This window comes from Myodes glareolus, chromosome 19, assembly GCF_982192425.1.
Source record: "Myodes glareolus chromosome 19, mMyoGla1.1, whole genome shotgun sequence".
In the NCBI taxonomy this organism is placed as follows: Eukaryota; Metazoa; Chordata; class Mammalia; order Rodentia; family Cricetidae; genus Myodes; species Myodes glareolus.
The window spans coordinates 5,739,503-5,761,626 of record NC_142044.1 but is presented as its reverse complement, the minus strand read 5'-3'; the positions used below and the strand labels follow the sequence as shown (position 1 = coordinate 5,761,626).

Sequence of the window (22,124 nt, the reverse complement as noted above, 5' to 3'; positions counted from 1 at the left end):
ATCACAGGAGTCCGAAAACAACATTCACTATCAAAGAAGAGGACTGCCCTAGCAACTTACCATCCTCACAGAAGTTAACATGAGGAGGCACAGAAACTTGGAAAGGGAAAGAGGGAAGAGATCCTGCATGCCCGAAAATCAATAGTTCTATATGGAGAGGCCAAGGAAAAGGAAAGAGGCCAATGCTGTTTGTCTAAAGCTGCACATGTGTAAAATACGTATACAATGGAGAAGCGTGAATAAGGTTGAACAGGGAGTGCGACATTGCTGCCACTGTGGCTATCTTTACCACGATCACTGCAGCTATCAGTAATTGGTCATGTCTCCACTAAGATATCTGATGGGTGCCTCCTAAAACACATTGCTACAGTGTTTATCCCCTAAAACACATTGCTACAGTGTTTATCCCCTAAAACACATTGCTACAGTGTTTATTCCCTAAAACACAATGTTACAGTGTCTATCCCCTAAAACACATTGCTACAGTGTTTATCCCCTAAAACACATTGCTACAGTGTCTATCCCCTAAAACACATTGCTACAGTGTTTATCCCCTAAAACACATGGCTGCACTATGCATTCCCTAAATTATTCAGGAGTTCTGAGGGTAACTAAAAAGCAGCACATGGGATTTGCATGCAGAAGGCCCTAAGTTCATCCCTGATCCACATCCATCTTAGATGATTAGAAACAGACATAACTCAGAAAAGCCATTTCATTCCTGTAATGTTCTGCAGCACTAGACGGGTGTCATGGGATGGCTCAAAAGATTAAGACATAAATAACTGAAGAAGCACCCAAGGAAATAGAAGAGGAAATTCTGAAAGGGAAGAAACTAAACTAAGGAGGTTGTGGGCTTATTCCAATCGCTCTGAAAACTCTGGCATTAGTTGCTGTGGTTTTGTAAAGGGAATACACTTTTTAATTTCTTAAAGACAAACACTGGTTTGGGACTATAAAAGAAAAAAAGGCAAGGTACTTAATTATGGAGCGGACAGATTCTATTTATCTAAACACAAACTGCCTCAGACAGGAGTGGCTGTGAATTCTAAGCAACCAACATTGGCAGCAGCTAGTAAGGGCATATTTCTGTGTAAATATACACACATGTTACACTGTGGTAGAGAAAAAACTCCACACATGTTAATCCATATGCAAAATCACTTTCATAAGCTTGGAGACAAAACATACACATAATCATTTGTTTACTTAAAGAGAAAAGTAAATAAAAGTAAATAAAGAGAAAAGTACAAGGAATTTGTTGTTGTAAGTTACATAACCAGTGAAGGGCTATTTGGAAGTGGATTTGAAGTGTGTGTGTGTGTGTGTGTGTGTGTGTGTGTGTGTGCATTCTAGATCAAGTGCATGGGAAACATATTTTTTAAAGTTAAAGTTAAGAAATTAACAAGCTTGAGTTCTAGGACAGCCAGGACTACACAGAGAAAACCTGTCTCAAAAACCCCCCAAAATTAATAAGTCATATAAATTCTCAATTAAAACCAAAAAGACAGAAGGAAAAAAAACAAGAATAAGAAAACAATGGCAATGAAAACAAAATTCTCTAACAGATGCTCAATAAACCATTCAAATGATAGCAGTGGTCTAAGCACAACAGCTAAACTATGGCTTGACGGAGCAAATCAATAATCTCTAGGAACTGATGGTTGTAGGAAGTTGTAGAATAAAAGGCTATAAAATAATAATCAATCACTTTCTTATAGCTAGCAAGGAAAGTTGGAATTTGAAACTGAAAAGCCAATACCGAGTATAATAGCGCATCCCCCGATAAAGAAATTCTTGAGAGCAATCTAACAAAATATAAAGTAGATCTGTATGAAGAAATCATCAACTGATAAAGGGAGAGATACAAAACAGGAAACTCATTATTATAAAGAAATCAGTTTAATAGACATTCTAACAGTTTGTGGGTACTGACAAGTTGCTTTGAAAGCTTCTGTGGAGAAGCAAACAGTCGAGAATGTAGCAGCTCTGATTATCGCAGTCTGGAGACGGACTGCTGGAACATTATATACTCACTATAATTTGTAACAGTCGGAACACTGCAGTAATGGCTAAAGAATAAAGCACACAGTGGAACGCAGAAATAAGAAATAAAGAAACAAAGAAGAAATAAGGCAACATAAAGATATTTAACTGATCTTTCCCAAAGGACTAAGCAAAGACAGTCATCGCAACCGAAAGAAATGAAAGTTCTGGCCTGCAGCACAGAAGAAAATGAACCTAGAGGTGAGAGAGACAGCTCATTAACAGGACATTTTAGCAGAGCCCTGGAAATGAGTAACTTAGAGAAACCCTATCTCAAAAAACCATCACACACACACACGCGCACGTGCACACACCCTTTTTAAACGTATATATATATATATATATATATATATATATATAATATGTATGTTCCTTTTAGAAAGGTAACGTTCTTGTTAGTGTATATTAGAAGCACAGGATATCACATTTAAGACATCACATTGTCTAAAAAGGAGCTAGATTCTTGCCTTTAAACAGTGTTCAGACTGTTAGAGACTATGAGAATTTCTGAAATTAGACTAAATGCATATACATCATGATATACCAAAGAGATGTAGATCCAGGAGCCAAATGTTGCACTTGGATGAGGAATTTCCTTCAGGTGTTTGTCCCTGGTTAGTGACACTGTGTGGGGAAGATGTGGCACATGCAGAAGACAGAACTCCTGGAAGAGCCATATATAGAAAAGCCATACACAGAGCCTTCAGGATACTTCATGGGGCATCTTCCCCTTACTAAGATTACATAAGAGTGCCAACTAACTGGGCTGAGAATCTTCAGTGGTGTACCTGCCCAGAAGTTGCCCATAGGGCTCAATAGTTGTAGGACTATCATTGACTAACCCATCTTCCTGCAAGTAACTCCAGAAAACACTTTGCTTCAGGAAGCTAGACATAGACAAGTGGAAATTCTTTAGGTCTGTGAACACTACCTTATTTATTTATTTGTTTTGTTGGCTTTGGTTTTGATCTTTTTGAGACAGGGCTTCTCCTTATAATCCTGGCTGTCCTGGAATTCACTCTATACCAGACTGCACTCAAACTCTCAGAGACCCGCCTGACTCTAGCTCCTGAGTGCTGCACCGCCACTGCCTGGCCAGTGAGCACTATCTTTATGTGGTGAAAAGTTTCTTTACATCCTCGAACGAATCATCCTGCAGCAAATGTGAAAAAGAAATAAATCTATCTTTTCTCCCAACACACAATTGCTTTCACAGTGCAGAAAAACCAAAATGGTTCAACTTTGGCATTTTGTGGAGAGGGAGGAATCCTGAAAGTCCTCTGATGTTATTGCACAGAAGAGTGAAACTGTTATCTCTGTCAAGCTGACACAGCAGACTATGGGACAGGCAATCTCAGTCATGTCTCTTCTACATCGAGCTTGCCTGTGGCTATGTCACATAGAATTTTCTTGGTTCCTTTAACTGAAGTGAGAAGATCCTCCCACTATGGGAGACACTCATCCCTGAATAGAGAATTGCATAAGAATGGAGAAGGGGAGAGGAGTGTAAGCGTCCAGGAAGTCATTCCCTCTGCTCTTGAGTATGGATGACTAGTTACTAATTACTCTGAGTTCTTACTAACAACGATGTACATAAACTGGATTGGTGAGAAAGAAAAAGCCCTTTCCATAAGCTTCTTCTTTGGTCAGGGCATTTTTATACACACACACACACACACACACACATATACATGTATATATGTATGTGTGTATATATTATATATATATAAAACGATGGACAATATAATACAGAAAACAAGAAAAATAAATGCTTCAACATATAGTGATAAAGGTGGAGTCAGAAGTTTATCAATTTAAACATAAAAAATTATATAGGTATTAAAACACCACCCATTATCTTATTAATATGTAGTTTAAATTTTAACGTATTAGTCCAAAATTTAAAATTCAAGTAAATGACTAAGTATTTTTTTTAAATCTTGACAGCAAAAATAAAAGAATAAAGACGAGCGTAAAAATGACATTGGAAAGAATTGATTTCAGACCTGAAGGGAATTGGTGAGGTGAAAAAACACTGGAGTCAACAGATACTTAAGACTGAGGAGTAAAATCCACTACAACAGTAAAGGGATACGAGCATGAAGAAGACAGCAATGATGCTGAAGAAAGACCCATGGAGAAATCACTGACGTGTGAGAGACGCGGAGCCCTGTGCAGTCTTAGCGGTTACCACACTGTTCAACCCTAATAAAGAGACGCGGAGCCCTGTGCAGTCTTAGAGGTCACCACACTGTTTACCCTAATAAAGAGCAAGGGTGAAACCCAGCAGCTGAGCACATGGAAGGGTTTTACTGGCCATGGCACACTGATCCTACACAAAAATTAGCAAAAAGTCAGTAATCACTGATGTAGTTATAGCAGCTTTTATGAATAAAAACTGTATTTTTCCTGAGTAAATTAACTTTAATTATAAGATTTGTTAGATTATTTATTCTAACAAATTGTAAATCTAACAAGAAGACTAGAATAAATTGTTACATAATATTAAGGAGACATTACATATGAAGTTTCAATTATACAGTCGTATGATAAATTATACAATTTATCATAAAAGTATTATTATTAATTGGTTTGAAATAGAAAATGTATAAATATTCTCTTACCCAGAGCTGGCTTCTATAAAGCATGTTCACTCTAACTATTTGCACGGGAGGCAAATTTGTTTGCGTCTCTTTCTTTATCTCAAAGATGGACACTGGCGAACTGCACCACCCTTGCCACACTGCACACGCGCTCTTACCGGACACGACCCCGACGCCGTCGTCACAGTCATAGTCAGACACCTCACTGTCACTCACTCTCTTCGACCCTGCGAACAAGGGACAGCAGTCAGCAAACTTCACGGCTGGCCAAAGGAAAAGAAGAAAGGGAATCCTACGAAAGGTGAAAAATAAGTGAAAGTATTACAAATTAAACCCGTGAAGACAGAGGAGAGGGCAGGAGAGCTACCACATGCTCACCAGCACGGCTTTAACGGGCTTTTCATGAGGTTAGAACACAAATCACAAAGAAGCAACGTTAACACAACTATTCAGAAACGTGTAAGACAAAATTCCTAAATGGGTAAAAGTCTGGAACTATATTAAGTATGAAATATAGAATTAAAGGTGAAAAACAATTGTTAACATGCTTTGGAACAAAGGCACATAACCTACGTATATTTCAAAACACAATTAGGTTGTTTTCCAAATTATCAGCATATCACTTCCTAATATAGATAACTAAGAACTTTGAAGCCTAATTTTGTTTCATAGAGAATTTGTCATAGAGAATTTCAGAAACAAAAATTGATGCATGACATATTGAACATCCTTCTTTCCCATTATTTCAGCTGTTTTACCCATTGGTTCAAGAAGAGAAGAAATGAATCCTACATAAAGCTAAGAGCTAGTTGTGCGATGGTGATTCACAAGAGGTGGCCCAGGAGCATGAATCGGTTGTAGAACTGAAATACGCTACAGTTTCACAAAGCAATTTCTGTGTTCTTGTCTTTGAGGGAAGGTCTCACTCTGCAACCTTGGCTGGCCTGGAAACCTGCAGACAGGTTTTTCTTTCAGAGATCCGCCTGCCTCTGCCAAGGTCCATCCCTAGAAATGTTAATGTTAACCTCAATATAGTAAAACTGACATCAAGTTGAATAAAACAAAATTTTAATGTCTCAAAACGAACACACCTTTCACTTAAGCATGAAATGTACCCTGTACAGAAAGGACTGCATGTTCAACATTTATTTTTCACGGCGGTGTCTCAGGATGGACACACTAGGCAACAGACCTCTGGCTAAGGTTTCCTCTACCTTGACAGAGCTGCAGTTTCTCATAGACTGCTGTGTTTATGTCTTTCATCATGAGCTACACACCATTCACTGAGCACTATTTCAGGAGACAAACACTTTCCTACATAGCTCAAAAATAAAGCCAGAGAGCACTCAACGCAAAAGGCTTCCAAAGCAGAGATAGCGAGATGTCTGAGGACTTTCCAATATGGTCATGGTTCTGTCAGAAGTACTCTGTATTTCCCTGTATTCGTTTCTGTTTGCCTTAGGCCACGCCATTCTCCTTGAGAGGAAGTGCAGGATTCCAGCTGTGCAGCTCTCCTTTCCCCTTTCAATGGAAAGGGAGAGCACACCTGATTTTGTATCTGGTAATCTCAGCAAAGAAAATCCTCCCACAGCTTATGTCAGAAAGCTTCAATGGGAAGCATAGACATAAAAAAGCACAGCCGGATGTTGGGAGGTGGCGACTCCGCACACGCCTTTAATCCCAGCACTTGGGAGGCAGAAACAGGATCTCTGAGTTCAAGGCCAGCCTGGTCGACAGCACGAGTTCCAGGACGACACAGGGCTACACACACACACACACACACACACACACACACCACCACCACCACACACCACACACACACACACACACACACACACACACACCACCATACACACACACACACACACACACCCCACCACACACACACACACACACACACACACCACCACACACACACACACACACACACACACACACCACCACACACACCACACACACACACACACACACACACACACACACACCCTGTCTAGCATAGACATCTATATGAGAATCACCTGACATATTTCCAACAAGCCAGGCAGAACGGGGTGTATAAAGCTAGAACCCTGAGAAATGCGATGGACCCTGAGATAAATAAAGAGAAAAGGAAATAGTGATTGTGGGTGGTGCCATCCCTGAGCCAGTGGTCCAGGGAACTTTATAAAGCAGGCTGAGCAGGAACAAGCCAGTAAGCAGTAATCTTCCATGGAATCTGCATACGTTCCTGCCTCCAGGTTCCTTCCCACTTGAGTGCCTGCCCTGACTTCCCTTAATAATGGACCCTTACACAAAGTATAAAATAATAAAATAAATGTTTTTCTCCTCTACATTGCAACAACAACAACAATACATTTAAAAAGGGAAAAAGTAACACTTGATGTTTAAGCAAGAAGAACTTTAATTACCCACGAAATCACCCCCCTGTTCCTTAAATATTGACTTTAAACAGTTTCTGGGGACTAAAAAGATGGCTGGGTGGTGAGAGTCCATGCTGCTCTAGCAGAAAACCCAGGTTCAGCCTGCAGCGTCCACGAGGTAGCCAGCAGCTGCCCACAGAGCACCTCCAAAGCATTCGTACACCCAATTCCATGGGACACAACGCCCTCTTCTGGCCCTCTCGGGTAACAGAAACACACCTGGTCACATACACACATGCAGTAGAACACTCAACGCTTGCAAAAATTAGTAATCTTTAAAAAACAATAACTGAAATATACACACACACAATTTTGTTAGTATTTCCCCACTACAAATGGTATGTGGGTAGGCTTCATTTCAAACATTAGAGAAATGTCCATTTATTAGTAGTCTACAAAGAGTAAAGTTTTGAATTAATGTATTTTCTGTATTGTTCTGCACATCATTTGTATAATTTCATAACAACAATATGAATTGTTGTTCCTTTATAGAATGAAGTGATGTTTCATCAAAGATATCTGCATTTTTACTAGTGAGTGCCTCTGACTTTTCATTCTTACCATCTGGCTTAGGATCAAGGGCATATATATCATAGCATATATATATTGCTTTAAAAAGAGAAATATTTCTCACTTGTTATATTTTGACACTATTCATTCAGAATTATTAAAGGTCTGTTATTTTTGAACTGTTGTGATCTATATCCTTTATGGGAATAGCTGCAATCACTAACTCTATCTTTAAAGTAGACGTATAACAAACTGATTCGAAGTTCAGTAGCTACTATTTTGAAGAAATTTGTTCATTTTGTCTAAGTTTTCAAAGTGTTTGCTATAATTTTATAGTCTCATTTTAGTATTCATGTTCTGAATCTACCTGTGTATCTATTTACCTACATATCTGTAGAAGGCCACAACCACACTCTCCACCATAGATGGCGCTGCACCGCCAGGTGAGCTAGAAAGCTCACACGTGTTGGTATTTTTCCACTACTCCCAAGGTATCACCTGGGACTGGGAGCAGTTGACCAATCGAAGAGTGACACGTCCAAAGCAGGGTCTGTTTCCTATATAAGGGATGGGTTCCATCTTATCTGGGTCTCCGCCATGTAAGCTTATGCTCTCCCTCTCAAGAGACATAAAGCTTTACTGTAGAAGAATCCTAAGTGTCCCGCGTCGTTCTTGCGGGCGAGACGGTAGCGCGGGACAACTGGTGCTCGAAACCCCGGGACGCCGGGGGACCCTGACAACTGCTCGCACCACCGGAGACCCCTTGGACACAAGGAGGATTCAGAACTGCAGGTTGTTTGCTCAGAGAGGTGTGACTATTCCTGGACTTTTTGATTTTGGGCTTGACTTGTCTCCACCTTGGAAAGATTTTGTAGAGGCCTTGGTACTTCTTAGCAGTTCTCTTATCACTTTGAAATTGCTTAGAAGATAAATCCTGCCAGGCTGTTGTTGCAGATGGACAAAATGTATTGGAGGAAGTCCAGGATAGCATATCAGAAACTGAGTGCAGTGAGAGGTTAGGCGCGCCTGTAAGAAAAGGAAATAAGAAAAAAGGACCCCCCAGTGGTTCTAAGAATGGGGGAGACTGACCTACAAGGTCAAAAGCTTTGTGTTGTGTTGTTTGTGTTGTCTTTTGTGTGCCGGACGGGAGAAAGATATTTGAATTTGCCTAAGGATGTGATGTTTTGGAGGGGAGGTTCTGTTTTCATCTCCACGGAAGGTGAGAGCCTGGGGGTGTACTTGAGATTTGTGTGGTTTGAATCACCGAGACCTCCTGAAATGTTGTAGTGTATACCCCCAAAATGCAACGGCCCAATTCAGCAGGAAGTAGTCAGAGAGAGACTAACGACGCCCATATTCCCTAAAAGATTGTTTAAATGAGGTCCTTACAGTGGTTTCAGAGCAGCAAGCCTGCTTCTGAGTTCTGCTTTACTCCGTGCACCGAGTTTGGATTCGGAATGAATGCAACTGCGGCTGGAGGGTGGCTGGAGCGGAGCATTGCTGAGTGGCTATGGTGGGGGGCACGTCGCGCTGGCTCAGTTGGTGCCTGGCCTGGAGGGTATCCCAGCAGTACTGAGAATGAGAGAGGTGCCACAAGCTGCCAGGCCAGAAGGCTTGCAATGTGCCTAAAACTGTGAGGGGCTCTGAGGCTGGAGTGGCTTCTGTTCCGCTTGGCTGAGCTGAGCTGTGCTGATCCTAGGTAACAAAGGTGGACCAATAGCCTGGGGCAACGGGTGGGGCAAACAATGCCGGCTACTAGCCTGAGAGATTTTCCATCTGAATAAGGAACTGAAGAGATAGCTTAGGGGTTAAGAATGCTGCCTGCTCTTACATGGGTCGTGAGTTCAATTCCCCAGCGACCACATGGCAGCTTACAACTATTTGGTTTTAAATCTAATGTTTCAGGATCCACAGGGAGGTAGATGCAAAAAGCCCTTAGATTTTTAAGGTGATTGGGTCATTGGCTAAATCTGTGACTGTGGCAAAAAAGCCTATAGTTTCCAACATGCCTCTGCTAGACTTCTTGATGCAGCTGGAGAATTGCACCCCTGCGATCCCAGATGCAATGACTGATTATTAAGCAACTGTCTAGTTATCTTCTAGGTAATTGAACTGGAAAACTTGATAAAAGCGGATGGATGACAGAGCACCGATGGAGGACACTCTCAGCCTTCCTGAAGTTGTTACCAGTCAACCATAGGATGGCGGTGTCTCCCCGATTTGTTACAACCAATAAGACTCTGGGCCCCCTCCCTACCGTCCTAGAGATGATTTATAAGCTTGGCCGTAGGACTTCAGTCCTGGGCCGTGTCTCTCATTCCCCTACTTCAAAGAATGGGTGGGGGTGGAAATGTTTTGGAACAGTCCTATGTTATGGATTAGTGTTTCTCCTCTGGATGGTCTGCTGACTCAAATCCCAAAGTCGTAGGGACAAAGTGGTTATTGCACAAGCGCTGGCTGCCCTGGAACAGGGGGCCTCTACTGATGTGTGGTTATCTATGTTAAAGCAGTAAGGTTTAAGCCAACCAGCTCCTGCACCCCTAGGACTGTGGTCCATTGCACAGGGTGGAGTGCTTGGCTTAGCTAGCCCTGAAGGTTGTCGAGCTTAAGAGCATCACACAGAGAATGACCCTCTCTGAGAGATAAGTCGCTCTGCTTAAGGGTTTCCTGCCGTATATTCCCTTTCCCAGAAAATTGGCAGAGGGCAGGCCGGATAGGTTCCAGGTGTCATGAGCCTAGGGACAGATTCCGTGTAAGCCCATTTTAATGTTTTCATTTTGGGAAGTGCGACCTCTATCTTTACCTTCCTAGGGAGTTGCCTTTCTGCAAAGAAGTAAAATTAGGGGGAGATGTAGAAGGCCGCAACCACACTCTCCACCATAGATGGCGCTGCACCGCCAGGTGAGCTAGAAAGCTCACATGTGTTGGTATTTTCCACTACTCCCAAGGTATCACCTGGGACTGGGAGCAGTTGACCAATCGAAGAGTGACACGTCCAAAGCAGGGTCTGTTTCCTATATAAGGGATGGGTTCCATCTTATCTGGGTCTCCGCCATGTAAGCTTATGCTCTCCCTCTCAAGAGACATAAAGCTTTACTGTAGAAGAATCCTAAGTGTCCCGCGTCGTTCTTGCGGGCGAGACGGTAGCACGGGACACATATCCACGTGTCTGTAAATCTATTCAAATATATGTAAATGCACCTTTAAGTCTGTGTATCTCTTTCAATTCTCCTCCTTTAGATTCCATAAATAAGGCAATAGTAATTCTAACAATTATTTGACTTCTATATTTTTCTAATTTCACAATCCTCCAGTATGAATTTATTCTCCTAATCACCTCCAAACTTTTATTAGGTGAATACATGATAATTTTCTGTCTTTCATGCATTGTAATATGAGAATTCCTTTCTCAGTAATTCTATATTGTTTAAACACTTGTGTAACTACACCGATCAAAATTAGGGTCTCTTTTCTAAGACTGTATTTGTCCTCTGCCCTTAAGCTTATTGCACCATCAATTGACAGATGACAATTTCAGAGAAGATGCATCCATGTTTAGAAGTTTTAAATGTACAGGTATAATCTACCCACTCACTTGTTTTACCACTGACCTAGTACATGAAACTAGAGAATATAAACATATGTCCATAGGTCAATTGTTTCAAATTACTTTAAAATAAAGTATAATATTTGCCATGGGATAATCTTTGTACACTGTAAATATGTATTGATCTCATTGTTACCAAGGAGTTGAGTGGACATATACTTTCAGGCAGAAAGTAAAGGCAGGACAACCAGCTATGGATGCTGGGATAAAGAAGTGAAGTCAGGAGTCACAGACCAGATACAGAACAAGTCAAACACACAAAATAGGAGAGAGGTAAAAGCCAGCAATTACCTAAGGCAACTCACAAACCCCTGTAACTCCAGTCCCAGTGGACCCCAATTCCAATTCTTCTATTCTGGCACAAATGCACACACATGCGCACACTTATACACACAATAAAATAGAATATATCTAAAAAAAATTCCTAACGAAGGTTAGAAACATGGAAACTTGAAGATTTGCAGGATGAATAATCTAAAGGTGAGTTATATTTCTTACAAGAAATAAATGAGCAATTACTAAATTTATTCTAAAACTTACACCACTTATAAGACACTCCTGCATTAGCTTCCCAGAGCTGGCACAAGAAAAAGACACAAAAAGACAGACTGAAATGCACTGCCTCCCTGTCCTGTAGGCCGGAAGCCCTAATTCAGAGGCTCAGCAGCATCAGCTGCTCGTCTCTGGCTCCAGAGACCTTGGTGATCCGAGCCACACAGTCTGTCACCCCAGTCACTGGCCACCTTCTCATGTATGTACGTATCTACAATATCCCCCTCTGTCAGAGTTCTGACCGAACCTCTTCTTTTTATCGGCCCCAGTCATGCTAGAGTACAGCTACGGCTCTAATTGACCTCATTCCCTGTTAAAATCTCGTTTTGCAAATAAGGTCTCATCCTGAAGTAACTAGACATTAGGATTTCAACGTGTATGTTTTTGACTATATAATTCAAACCAAAAAAAAACTAAAAATGATGTAAAAAGGTTTTACACATTCAGAGAATTTCTTCAGAACTAGAGCTACACATAATGCAATTGCATTGGTAGAAAACTAAGAAAAAGATTAAGTAATAGAAGCATTTTAAATAGCTAAATTTTGCATTAGTCATGAAGAAATGGAAAAGTATTCAGAACCACAAAGCCAGTGTCCAAGTTCACTGAAAGAGGTTTTTAATATTCTTCAAAAACAGAATGGGGACCTGGGTTATAGCCAGCGGTACAACATGTGCTGGTATGTGTAAGGCCCTGAGCTGGATCAGCAGCAGGCGAGGAAGGCTGCAGGGGAAAGAAGGGGAGGAGGGGAACTTATCCCAGAGGAAAAAGAGAGAATGCAAATAATAATAATAATAACAACAACAACAACAACAACAACCTGAAATTTCAGGCTGTAGTTGAAGAAAACAAAAATAACTGCAATTAATTTACAGGAAAAACCATTATCACCACCACACATAGACATAGACACACACACACAGACACACAAACACACACAGACACAGACACACAGTCTACATGGGTAGGTGAGATTGCAGTCATTTAGTATGTGCTGCTACAGTTTTAAACTTTTTTTTATATATAGGATTTGGAAAAAACAGGGTGGACAGTATGTGAAAATGCCACATCATCTGGGCGTGGAGCCAGCACTTGGACCAAAGAACTCAGCACATGGAGGTGGTAGGATCCTCAGTTCAAAACTAGTCTGGAATTCACTGTGAAACACTCCTCAGAAAACCAACCCAACATAACACAACCATGCAAAAATATTAAAATCAGAAAGGCATGTGTTAGTATAGCAGTGTGTTCCTATATGTCAGAAAAAATTAAAAAGTCTAAGTATATGAGGGTTAGACTGAGATTCATTCATAGCAGATATTAAAAAGATGGAAGACTTCCTACAATAACTCTGAAATTTATGTATATTATATACACCTACTTCAAAAATGAATAGGAGATTACTCAATCTGTTTGTCTATGACAAGAGGTATATCCCCTGCTCCTTGGCACTTTGTTTCACTATTGAACTAGCTAACTGGCTCTAAGATTATCTCTATGGCTACGGCTTTTTAATTTCTTCCATTTATTTTGGTTCTGAAAGGGCATGTGATAAAATCAAACCTAGGATATCAGACGGCTTCTCAGAACTCAGCCGAATTGACCTGCTCCTGTAGCTTCTACCAGACTTAGGTAAGCATAGCAACAAACCCAAACACAGGCCACCAGCTTGTTCCCAGGATCCACACCAGGGAGAAGTGGCATAAACAGGAGTCACGATTGTTATCAAGTTTCTAGTCGCCTTATGTGCCCCTTCCAGACTCCTGCCTCTGTCACAGAGACTAAGGGATCAGTAGGAAGATAAGAGGCAACAGGCTTCCATAGGTTTTTCACTAGCTTCTTTTTTCTGATCTTTGAGTAGGAACAACTTGGGGTCTCCACTCATTTTGTTACAGATCTTCTTGCAAAGGACTCTAGTGTTTCTGACATTCTGTGCAAGCCTTATCTTCAAACAAATCTCTAACAATGCCTTAGAAGCAAAGTCTTCAGCTTTCTAACTAAACATGAAATTACATTTTTTAATTCACGAATTCACCCAGACCTTGTTTTATGGAACAACATGACAGATAAAGATGCAATTTCATCTGTTTTCTGATGGAGATGACTGCTTCAAGCTCATTCATTTACTGCATATTCCTCTTCCGTGGCATTCAGCTAAGATCCGCGTATGAGGTCCACTATCCCAGCAGATGCACACTGGACTAATGCAGCGACTCTCAACACTGACAAAGTCCTCTTCTCTCTGTCCTGGTGTAAATATTCTACATCCTGAACCTTTTGATTATTTGTGCATTTAGGATCTGCTCACCAGTTTTTCAGAAGGCATACCATAGGATTGGTACTACACTGAATCTACCCCCAAACAGGCAAAGTGATTGGATTTCGCACTTATTTTTCTATTTAGATATTTCTTAATAATATTATTTTATAAAATGCTAACATTTTCAACAGGTTTATACAATGTTTGTTAGATAGATTCCAAAGAATTAATATCATGTCAATATTATTTTTTTCTGTGTATTAAAGTACAGAAGAATACAATTAGCCTTTATGATCTTAGGAATTAATCCTATTTTATAATAGTATCTAGATACATAGTATCTAAGGATGCTATGCAGAATTTGAAGTAAACATAACACCTACATATAACCACAGTTTGATTTTTCTTTTGAATTAAATAGGAACTTCATTTACTTGATAGAAAATCTATTAAAAGTCTACAAGAAATCAAATATTAAATGGCTGCTTACATAATATTTTATTTAAAAGACATGAACAATAGAATGATTGCAGCAAACAGCTTAGAATAACTTCAAGTTTCAGAAATATCGAACACTAAAAAGAAAGTCTAACTCATGTATTAAAAAGCAATATTTTTCTCTTTTTATCTACACATGTGCTAAGTCTCAGTGAGATCTTTTTTGTTGTTGTTGTTTACTAATACAAGAAGTAATTTGTCTACAGAGTTCCTTTCTGAAAATGGTCATGTGGCTTCTGACATGATGTTGCTTTCTTTGTAAAAACCATGGGCCTTTTATTACTTTGTGTATGAAATAAATCTGAAAGGGCTTCATTTATGGGATGATCTAATTAATGCCTTACCTCCTTGTTTAATATAGTAGAAATATATGCACCTGCAATAATACAACCTTACTGAGCCATGAAGTCACTTTGCCAAGGACGTACCCAAAGCATCTATGCTGTCCTGATTACTGTCATATATAAATGCTCAGCTATCTAAGCTCACATTGATAAATATTTTGGTGAAACTGCCTTGGTTTACAGTCACCTGTGTCTACTCTCACTATTTCCACTCATCTTTACTAGTGTGGATTCTGCTCACTATTTCCCGTTCTTAGAGAAGCACACAAATGGTGATGTGGCATATGCTCCCTGTCTTCCTTCAAAAGTTAGTTATTTGAGATTCTTTCCTCTTGTGGCATACCCGTAATTAATTCCTTCTTAAGTTTTTATTTTTTGTTTGTTTTTGTTTTATGAGACAGTGTTTCTCTGTAGCTTTGGAGCCTGTCCTGGAACTCATTCTTTAGAGGAGGCTGGCCTGGAACTGCCTCTGCCTCCCGAGTGTTGGGATCAAAGGCGTGTGTCACCAACAGTTGGCTGATCGGTTTCTTATTGACTCTATTTTTATATACCAAAAATGAACAATTGAAAAGTAGTTTACTATCCAGAATTATGTCAAAGTAGGAAATATTGGGGGAGATTTTGGTATGTTCTACACAACTAGATATTCAAAGATTCTCAACAATGTTTTCTGAAAAGAACGTTTCAGTACAAAAGGACGACGCAGTTTTGTTCATCCTCAGCTACCAATCTCTGTCTGCACCAGAGTCTCCCGTGCTGTTGACGACTCCTATTACTGCAACTGTATAAATGGTGAAATCAAAGATTGGAGCACTCACAACTTGAAACTTGAATGTTTCTTATATGTGCTTGCATTTTTTAGATGAAATCAGGAATAACTTCTCAGTTTATAAAAAAGGTCCGCTGGCATATTTTTTTATTATATTGATCAGCATGGTAAAAAGAGACATAATACTGACATTTTGACCCATTCACACAGTATATTTCTCTAGTTATTTATATTGGTTAATTTGTTTTTCTTAACTGTTTAAGATTTCATTATTAAGTATTTTATACTTTTACCAAATTCATCCCTAAGTACTCCCTATTTTGACATAATTTAAAATCATATAGATTTTTACATTGTTCATTGCTGACAAATGTGTATGTTTATAGAATATATATATATATTCTATATATATATGTATACATAAGGAATTTTGCTAGGTTTAAGCATATTAAAATATTTTCCAATAGAAGTCATCAAAAATCAGCATAAGTTTAGTGACCAGTTAATCAATTTGCCTCCTGAGTACAATATGTTGGCATGATACACTGTAGTAATACATAAGGACATTCTATTTTCCTTGTACTATATGACAAAACTGCTAAAAAATGGTATCTATAGCAAATGCAGCTTTGGTTTGTTTGGCTTTGGAAATAGGGCTGCATACTGCTTATCTGGTTTCATCGTCTGCACAGGCGAGGACGACCTGGTGCTCCTGTGAGATTGTGTCCTGAGCGCTGGGGTTCTAGAGCGGGCTGCCACAGATGATGAGCAAGATAGCTCGTGTGCATTTTAACTAAAAAAATGCTTCAGAGTTTTAACACCAGCCACTCATAAGCAAAACAAGACATTTAAAATTACATCCACTTTGGGCCAATGATGGCTCAATGATGAAGGTGCTTGTCACCAAGTCTGACAGGGTGATTGAACCATGGATAAACTTGGGTTCTGATTCTCACAAGCTGTCCTGAGATCTTCACACACACCACATGGCACACGCACATCTACACACACACACACACACACAAAAAAAAAACTAAAATAAATTAAAATTTCTAAATATATCCATTTAAATTTAAGTTTTATGAAGTCATATGTAACAAAATATACTAAATGTACTTTATAGATGAAATAATACTATACTAAAGGGTTTAATTTAGACACACTGAGATAAGAATCTGTTTTAAAAAACAACTTTTAGTATCAAAATAATAAACACATAAACATGAAGGTACTAGAAATTTTCCGTAGGCAGTAAGGAAATGCTGTTGACACATTAACTAGGATTTAATATATGCACAGCAGCCAAACAAAACACAAAAACAAAGCAAACTACACTGTGCATATGAACACATGCATTCAACACAACATACGCTGTGTTTACCTGAATTACATGAACACAAGGCTTTATCTGGAAAACAATGTGGAGGCAATGTCAAAAATACAACTGATAGTGTTACTGGTAGAATTGTGGAAATCTCTTCTCTACTTAATACTGCAGACAATAAAATTCAATGTATTAAAAGTGTAAAACACCAAACCAATTCAGAATAAGACAGAAACTCATTATATACGAATAAAAATTGAAATTAAGTTTATAGAAATTCTGACTAAAAGTATTGCAACAGGAGCAGAAACGAAAGGAGACAGACCAAATCAGACACTCATGACGGCTGCCTGACAGCCCCTGTGGGACCACAGTTCTATGACAGAATCCTAAATGCATCTGATGACTGCTGGACACGGAGTTGCAAGCAACCAGCGAACCGAAACTGAAGGAAAAGTATTCCTCATTTTGGAATTCTGGGTTTTAAAAATGGCAAGTTTAAAGTTGACCTCCTTTTAAGAAAAGGCAAGCATTCAAAATCTTAAGGATACAATCACTTACACAGATCATTTAAAAAATGTGTGAAAATCATCAAAAAGAAAAAACATACAATTTTTTTTCTCTATAATACAATTGACATTTCTTATGGGTAGAATGTAACCTACTGCAGCACAGTTACTAAGGAAGCTAATTTTCTAACATTGAAGTAAAGTGAGGCCATATGATCATATGACCATATTATGAGGTAAGTAATGTTTCCCTTTGATAAAGGAGAAAATCTAAACATAGAGAGATCACCTGCCTCAAGTCATTCACTTATAAAATGGAAAAAAATCAACTTAAAATGTGAAATATAATTTCAGTCACTATGTCAAAGTCATCATTTTATGTATTCATAAATTATGATATTTTAGGTATCTGCAGATACTTATTAATAAGAGCTAATGTTAGCTCCCATTCCTACATTTAAGAGTCTAAATACTAATACCCCAAAATTTGTGTTTATTTGATGTTATATAATATAGTATGCAGTCAAAATGATTTTAATATTGTGAATGTGAATGCTATAGACATGATTAATGTTACTGTTCTAAATTATTAGAAAAATCATCAATAGTAGCTGTGAAAACACTAACAAATGCCTATTAGCACCTATAATGCTGTTTTCAAGTTCTGCTGGATATACAATCACGATAGAAACATTCCCCGCAAGCATGATAAAGTTTGCAAACTTACTCTGCAGCCTGCGTGTCGGGCTCCCCCCATGGAGCTGTCTCCGTGGCAAATATGGAGAAGGGTGAGGGAGCGGCAACGAAGAGACGTCGTGGGTCTGGAGTTTGTACCAGTGAGGTTCGTCATCCAGCAGCGCGGTTTCCAGTTCTATCAGAATCTACAGACCGAAGACACAAAGACCTTGTCTCCCAATGATAAGACTTCTCTTCAGTAGTCTCATAACTTTTACATTATTACAGTGATGCTGTCTCAGCAAAACAAGGACATTCAACGGTGCCAAATTGTCAGCATGTTTTGACAGTAACTAAATGAGAAACACTTTTCCTTCCAAACTTTGTAGTGATTTTCTACTTTAAATGATGACATCTATTGTATATACCGTGATCAACCCATTAAGAAGATATCAATTTTGCCATGATATGAGTGGCATTCTTTACTTTTAAAATGTCTATGATAACTAATGTTTATATTTTATTTTCTAACTCAAAAGCATTTCTATTTATAGTTACTAGTAGAAAAATAACTTCATATTAATCAGTAAATGAGGAGAAATAATTAATTTAAAGTATCTATTAATAACCAACCATGTCACAGTATTCATCTTTATTATGTATAAAAATGACTACCTTTGCAGTATAGGACAGGATGTCAAAGCTACAAAAGGCTAACATGACCTCTCTCTGGGGTCAGATCAGCTTGCTGTCTTCCTTAAGCCTTATGTACACTGAACCGTCCAGCGGACAATTCCAAACCAACACGTCACACCACTAGTCCCCTAATAATGTTCAACTGCTATATATCATTCAGAAAGAAACAGGAAAAGTCAAGAAAGGATACTTAACATATACCATATGACCACATGATGATGTAATTTGAATTTTTTTTAATAAAAGAAATCAGTCTGTATAAATGAGTTTTCCTTCATGGGGCTTTGCAACAGTGAGCAGATTTGTTGTTCATGGTACACGTGAGTGTTCACGCACATTAAGTGGATAAACAGCTCTGTCACAGCAATATTGAGCTACAGCAAACAAGCAAAAGCTGTTACCTCACTGTGTCTAAATGTGCCCTGTACATTCAATAGTAGAGGCACTATGCTACGCGAGGCAACTTGGCCTTACTAACGCTCCTACTAAACGGGAACTGCATACTAGTGTTATTTACACGTGGCCAAACAGGAAATTGAAGCAGGTGAAGATCAATTTGTTGAACAGAAGACAAGGAAGTGATTGTGCCAGAAATAGGCAAGGCCCATTGGTCTCAAGAACTGCATGGCCCCTCTCTCCAAATGATTCATAGCTTTGTAACTTTGTGCATGTTTGTTTCGAGATGAGGTTTCTGTGTAGCTCTGGCTGTTCTGGAACTAGCTCTGCAGATTGGCCTGCCTGTGCCTCCGGAGTGCTGGGATTAAAGGCATGTACCACCACTGCCTGGCAAGTGACATAATTCAGTCCATATTTCTATGTCCTTCCTTTCATCTAATCAGGAAAACTAGGTAAAATAAACAAATTGAAGCGAATAATGGATTGTTCTCACTATTACATGCGAATGGCTAGAAACCACGCCTCCTAAGCCTCTGGAATTTGCTCTCCACATTACAACTGTAAATATTTTTCTCAATTTAGGCAATCTTTGTTCTCATTATTCAGGGGATTAATATAGGGACTATGTTCTGTGTCCTTTTAACCTTGAGGTTTCATTTCTTATCACTTCCTCAGCGAATTTGAGACAGGAACCTAAACTCTATAAGCCTGAGGCCTTGCTACTCTCACTTTAACTTCTGTTCTTCATTGGCGCTTCCTTTGGCTGTTTCAGCACAGCACAGAATTATACTCTACTACACACTCAATATCATAGCAATACCTGAATCTACAACGAGGTGTAAACTCTTGAAGTAGGCCTGTAGAAACTGTCTGATACATTAATGGCTTACAAAGTAATCCATGAATAAACAAATAGCTGGCCCAATAAAATAACAAGAAGTAGAAAACACTAAATGAGATAATAACTCTATCAAGTGTAATTCAAACCTTTGTCATCATACACTACAGTCCCCCACCCTGCCTATGTTAATGGGGTTTTCCTTGTTGGTTTTGCTATTAGTTTTGGTTTGAGACAGAGCCTCACTGGGATGCCCACACTGCACTTGAATTCCTGGGTCAAATGTATCAGTTTCCTAGTAGCTGGGATCACAGGCACACGTTACCACTTACACACCCAGTTTTACTAAGAGTTTTAAGAACATTGCTTTCTTTGATGCCGCTAAGGTTTATCTTAAAGCAGCAAATTCATTCTGCAAATAAACAAACAAACTATGCATATATTTTTCAGACATTTATATTCCTAAGCATTCCAATGACAGTCCTTTAGCAACAGAATGGTCCAAGAAGGTTCAACTTTAACTACTTCCAGGTACCTCTCCTAAGAATTCACTCTCTTCTTCCCGAACCCTAGCTTGGTCCCAAAGGGTGATCTCCAGCATCCGCTCCCGGAACTCTCTTCGGTGGACAGGAGAGTAAATGAAGGTCTGGTTCCATTTTGGTTCCAGTGTTTTCTTCACTGTCTTTGTTCTTCTCTTGTTTTTATCACTATTTTAATAAAAAGAAAGTATGCACGCTTACATAAAAAGAATTCACTCTAAATTCTATCCATTTAAAATTGCTCAAGTGAAATCATATATTTGTCATCTGACAGTTAATGTAAACTTTTACTTATAGTTAGATTATGATACAATTGTATCATCTCTGTAACTTAGTATGAAAAACAGCTCAAATAAACCTTCTATTCACTTAAGCTACAAAGTTTAATTGTAAAAAAAAATATAGCAATGTTTACTTCATACACAAATAGCTTAGCTTAGCTAAAAACAATCATAGTACATTTTTTATGAAGTAACTCTATCTCAAATAAGAAATGCTATTAGATTATTTGACAAAAACAAAAGCATGTCTTTAAAGGTAAGGAACACGGTTTGTATGCAAGGAAGCCAGAGTAATATGTGACGGAAACAGGAGATAATCGTCTTGACCGACTGGACTCAGCGCTAGGAGGCTTTCACACTTACTTTGATGGATTAGCTTGAGTTAGAAAATACTTTTAAACTATGTCACTCATTAAATGCATACATTATAAATTACATTTGTAAATTACAAACATGTATTATAATAGCATTATGACATTAACTACATTAAAATATACTAATATAAAAAATAATGATGGGCAATGGGTAAGTGGACAATTAGCTCTAATTAGAACTGAAATCAGAAGGAGACTAGAAGAAAAAGTCTTAAGCTTAAGGGGAGAGAGAAAGGAAGAGCTGTCGCATAACTAAGGAACCTCTCTACGAGCAAAGAAGGAACGCTTCCTCAAGTCCCTCACAAACACAGCACACACAGCAGATCCTCTGCCAGCTCCACCTCCTCCTCCAAAAGAACTGTAATAAAAACCTGACTTTCAACAAAGTAAAGAGAAATGGGTTTTGCCTTTCTTCAAAGTGTAAATGAAGCCCTCAAAGTGAGCCACAGCGCTGAAGTCAAACAACACAAAGGGAGGAACTGTACTAAGTAAAGACTGATCTATGGAGGTATGTTTTAGCTAAAATAAACCCTTAATCTCTAAATTATTAAGAATACAATAAACATTTGCTCAAAAAAAATCTAACCAAAATTTATTTTCACAATAGTATTTTGCCTTCAGTTTAACTTAAAATAACAATCAAAAACTTGACATTTGCATTCAAATTCAAAAAAAAGAAATAAATATATTTGTGGCCATAACCAACAGTACTTCAAAATATTACTTTTATATAACATGGTACATTAAATATAAAGTAGTTTTCTGACTAACATAATTAAGATTTTAGAGCGGATATATCTTCTGTATCTCATGGACATTCTGGGAAACCTTAAACCAAATACCAATTGTTATTTTATATATTCAAGATTTCTTCCTGAAAAAT

The 22,124-nt window shown here is 38.7% G+C and overlaps 1 protein-coding gene across 49 annotated transcripts in view; it reads right to left on the bottom strand.

Annotated features, from left to right (window-relative positions):
* Rims2 (regulating synaptic membrane exocytosis 2) overlaps positions 1-22,124 on the bottom strand; it is a 431,117-nt gene that overhangs the window by 179,798 nt on the left and 229,195 nt on the right. For all 49 annotated transcript variants that reach the window (XM_085679037.2, XM_085679024.2, XM_085679028.2 and 46 more), the window contains 3 exons: positions 20,583-20,754; positions 18,170-18,323; positions 4,808-4,876 (listed from right to left, as the gene is read on the bottom strand). In XM_085679037.2, coding sequence (XP_085535163.2) covers positions 4,808-4,876; positions 18,170-18,323; positions 20,583-20,754 — 395 coding nt within the window. The remainder of the gene's footprint in view (positions 1-4,807; positions 4,877-18,169; positions 18,324-20,582; positions 20,755-22,124) is intronic.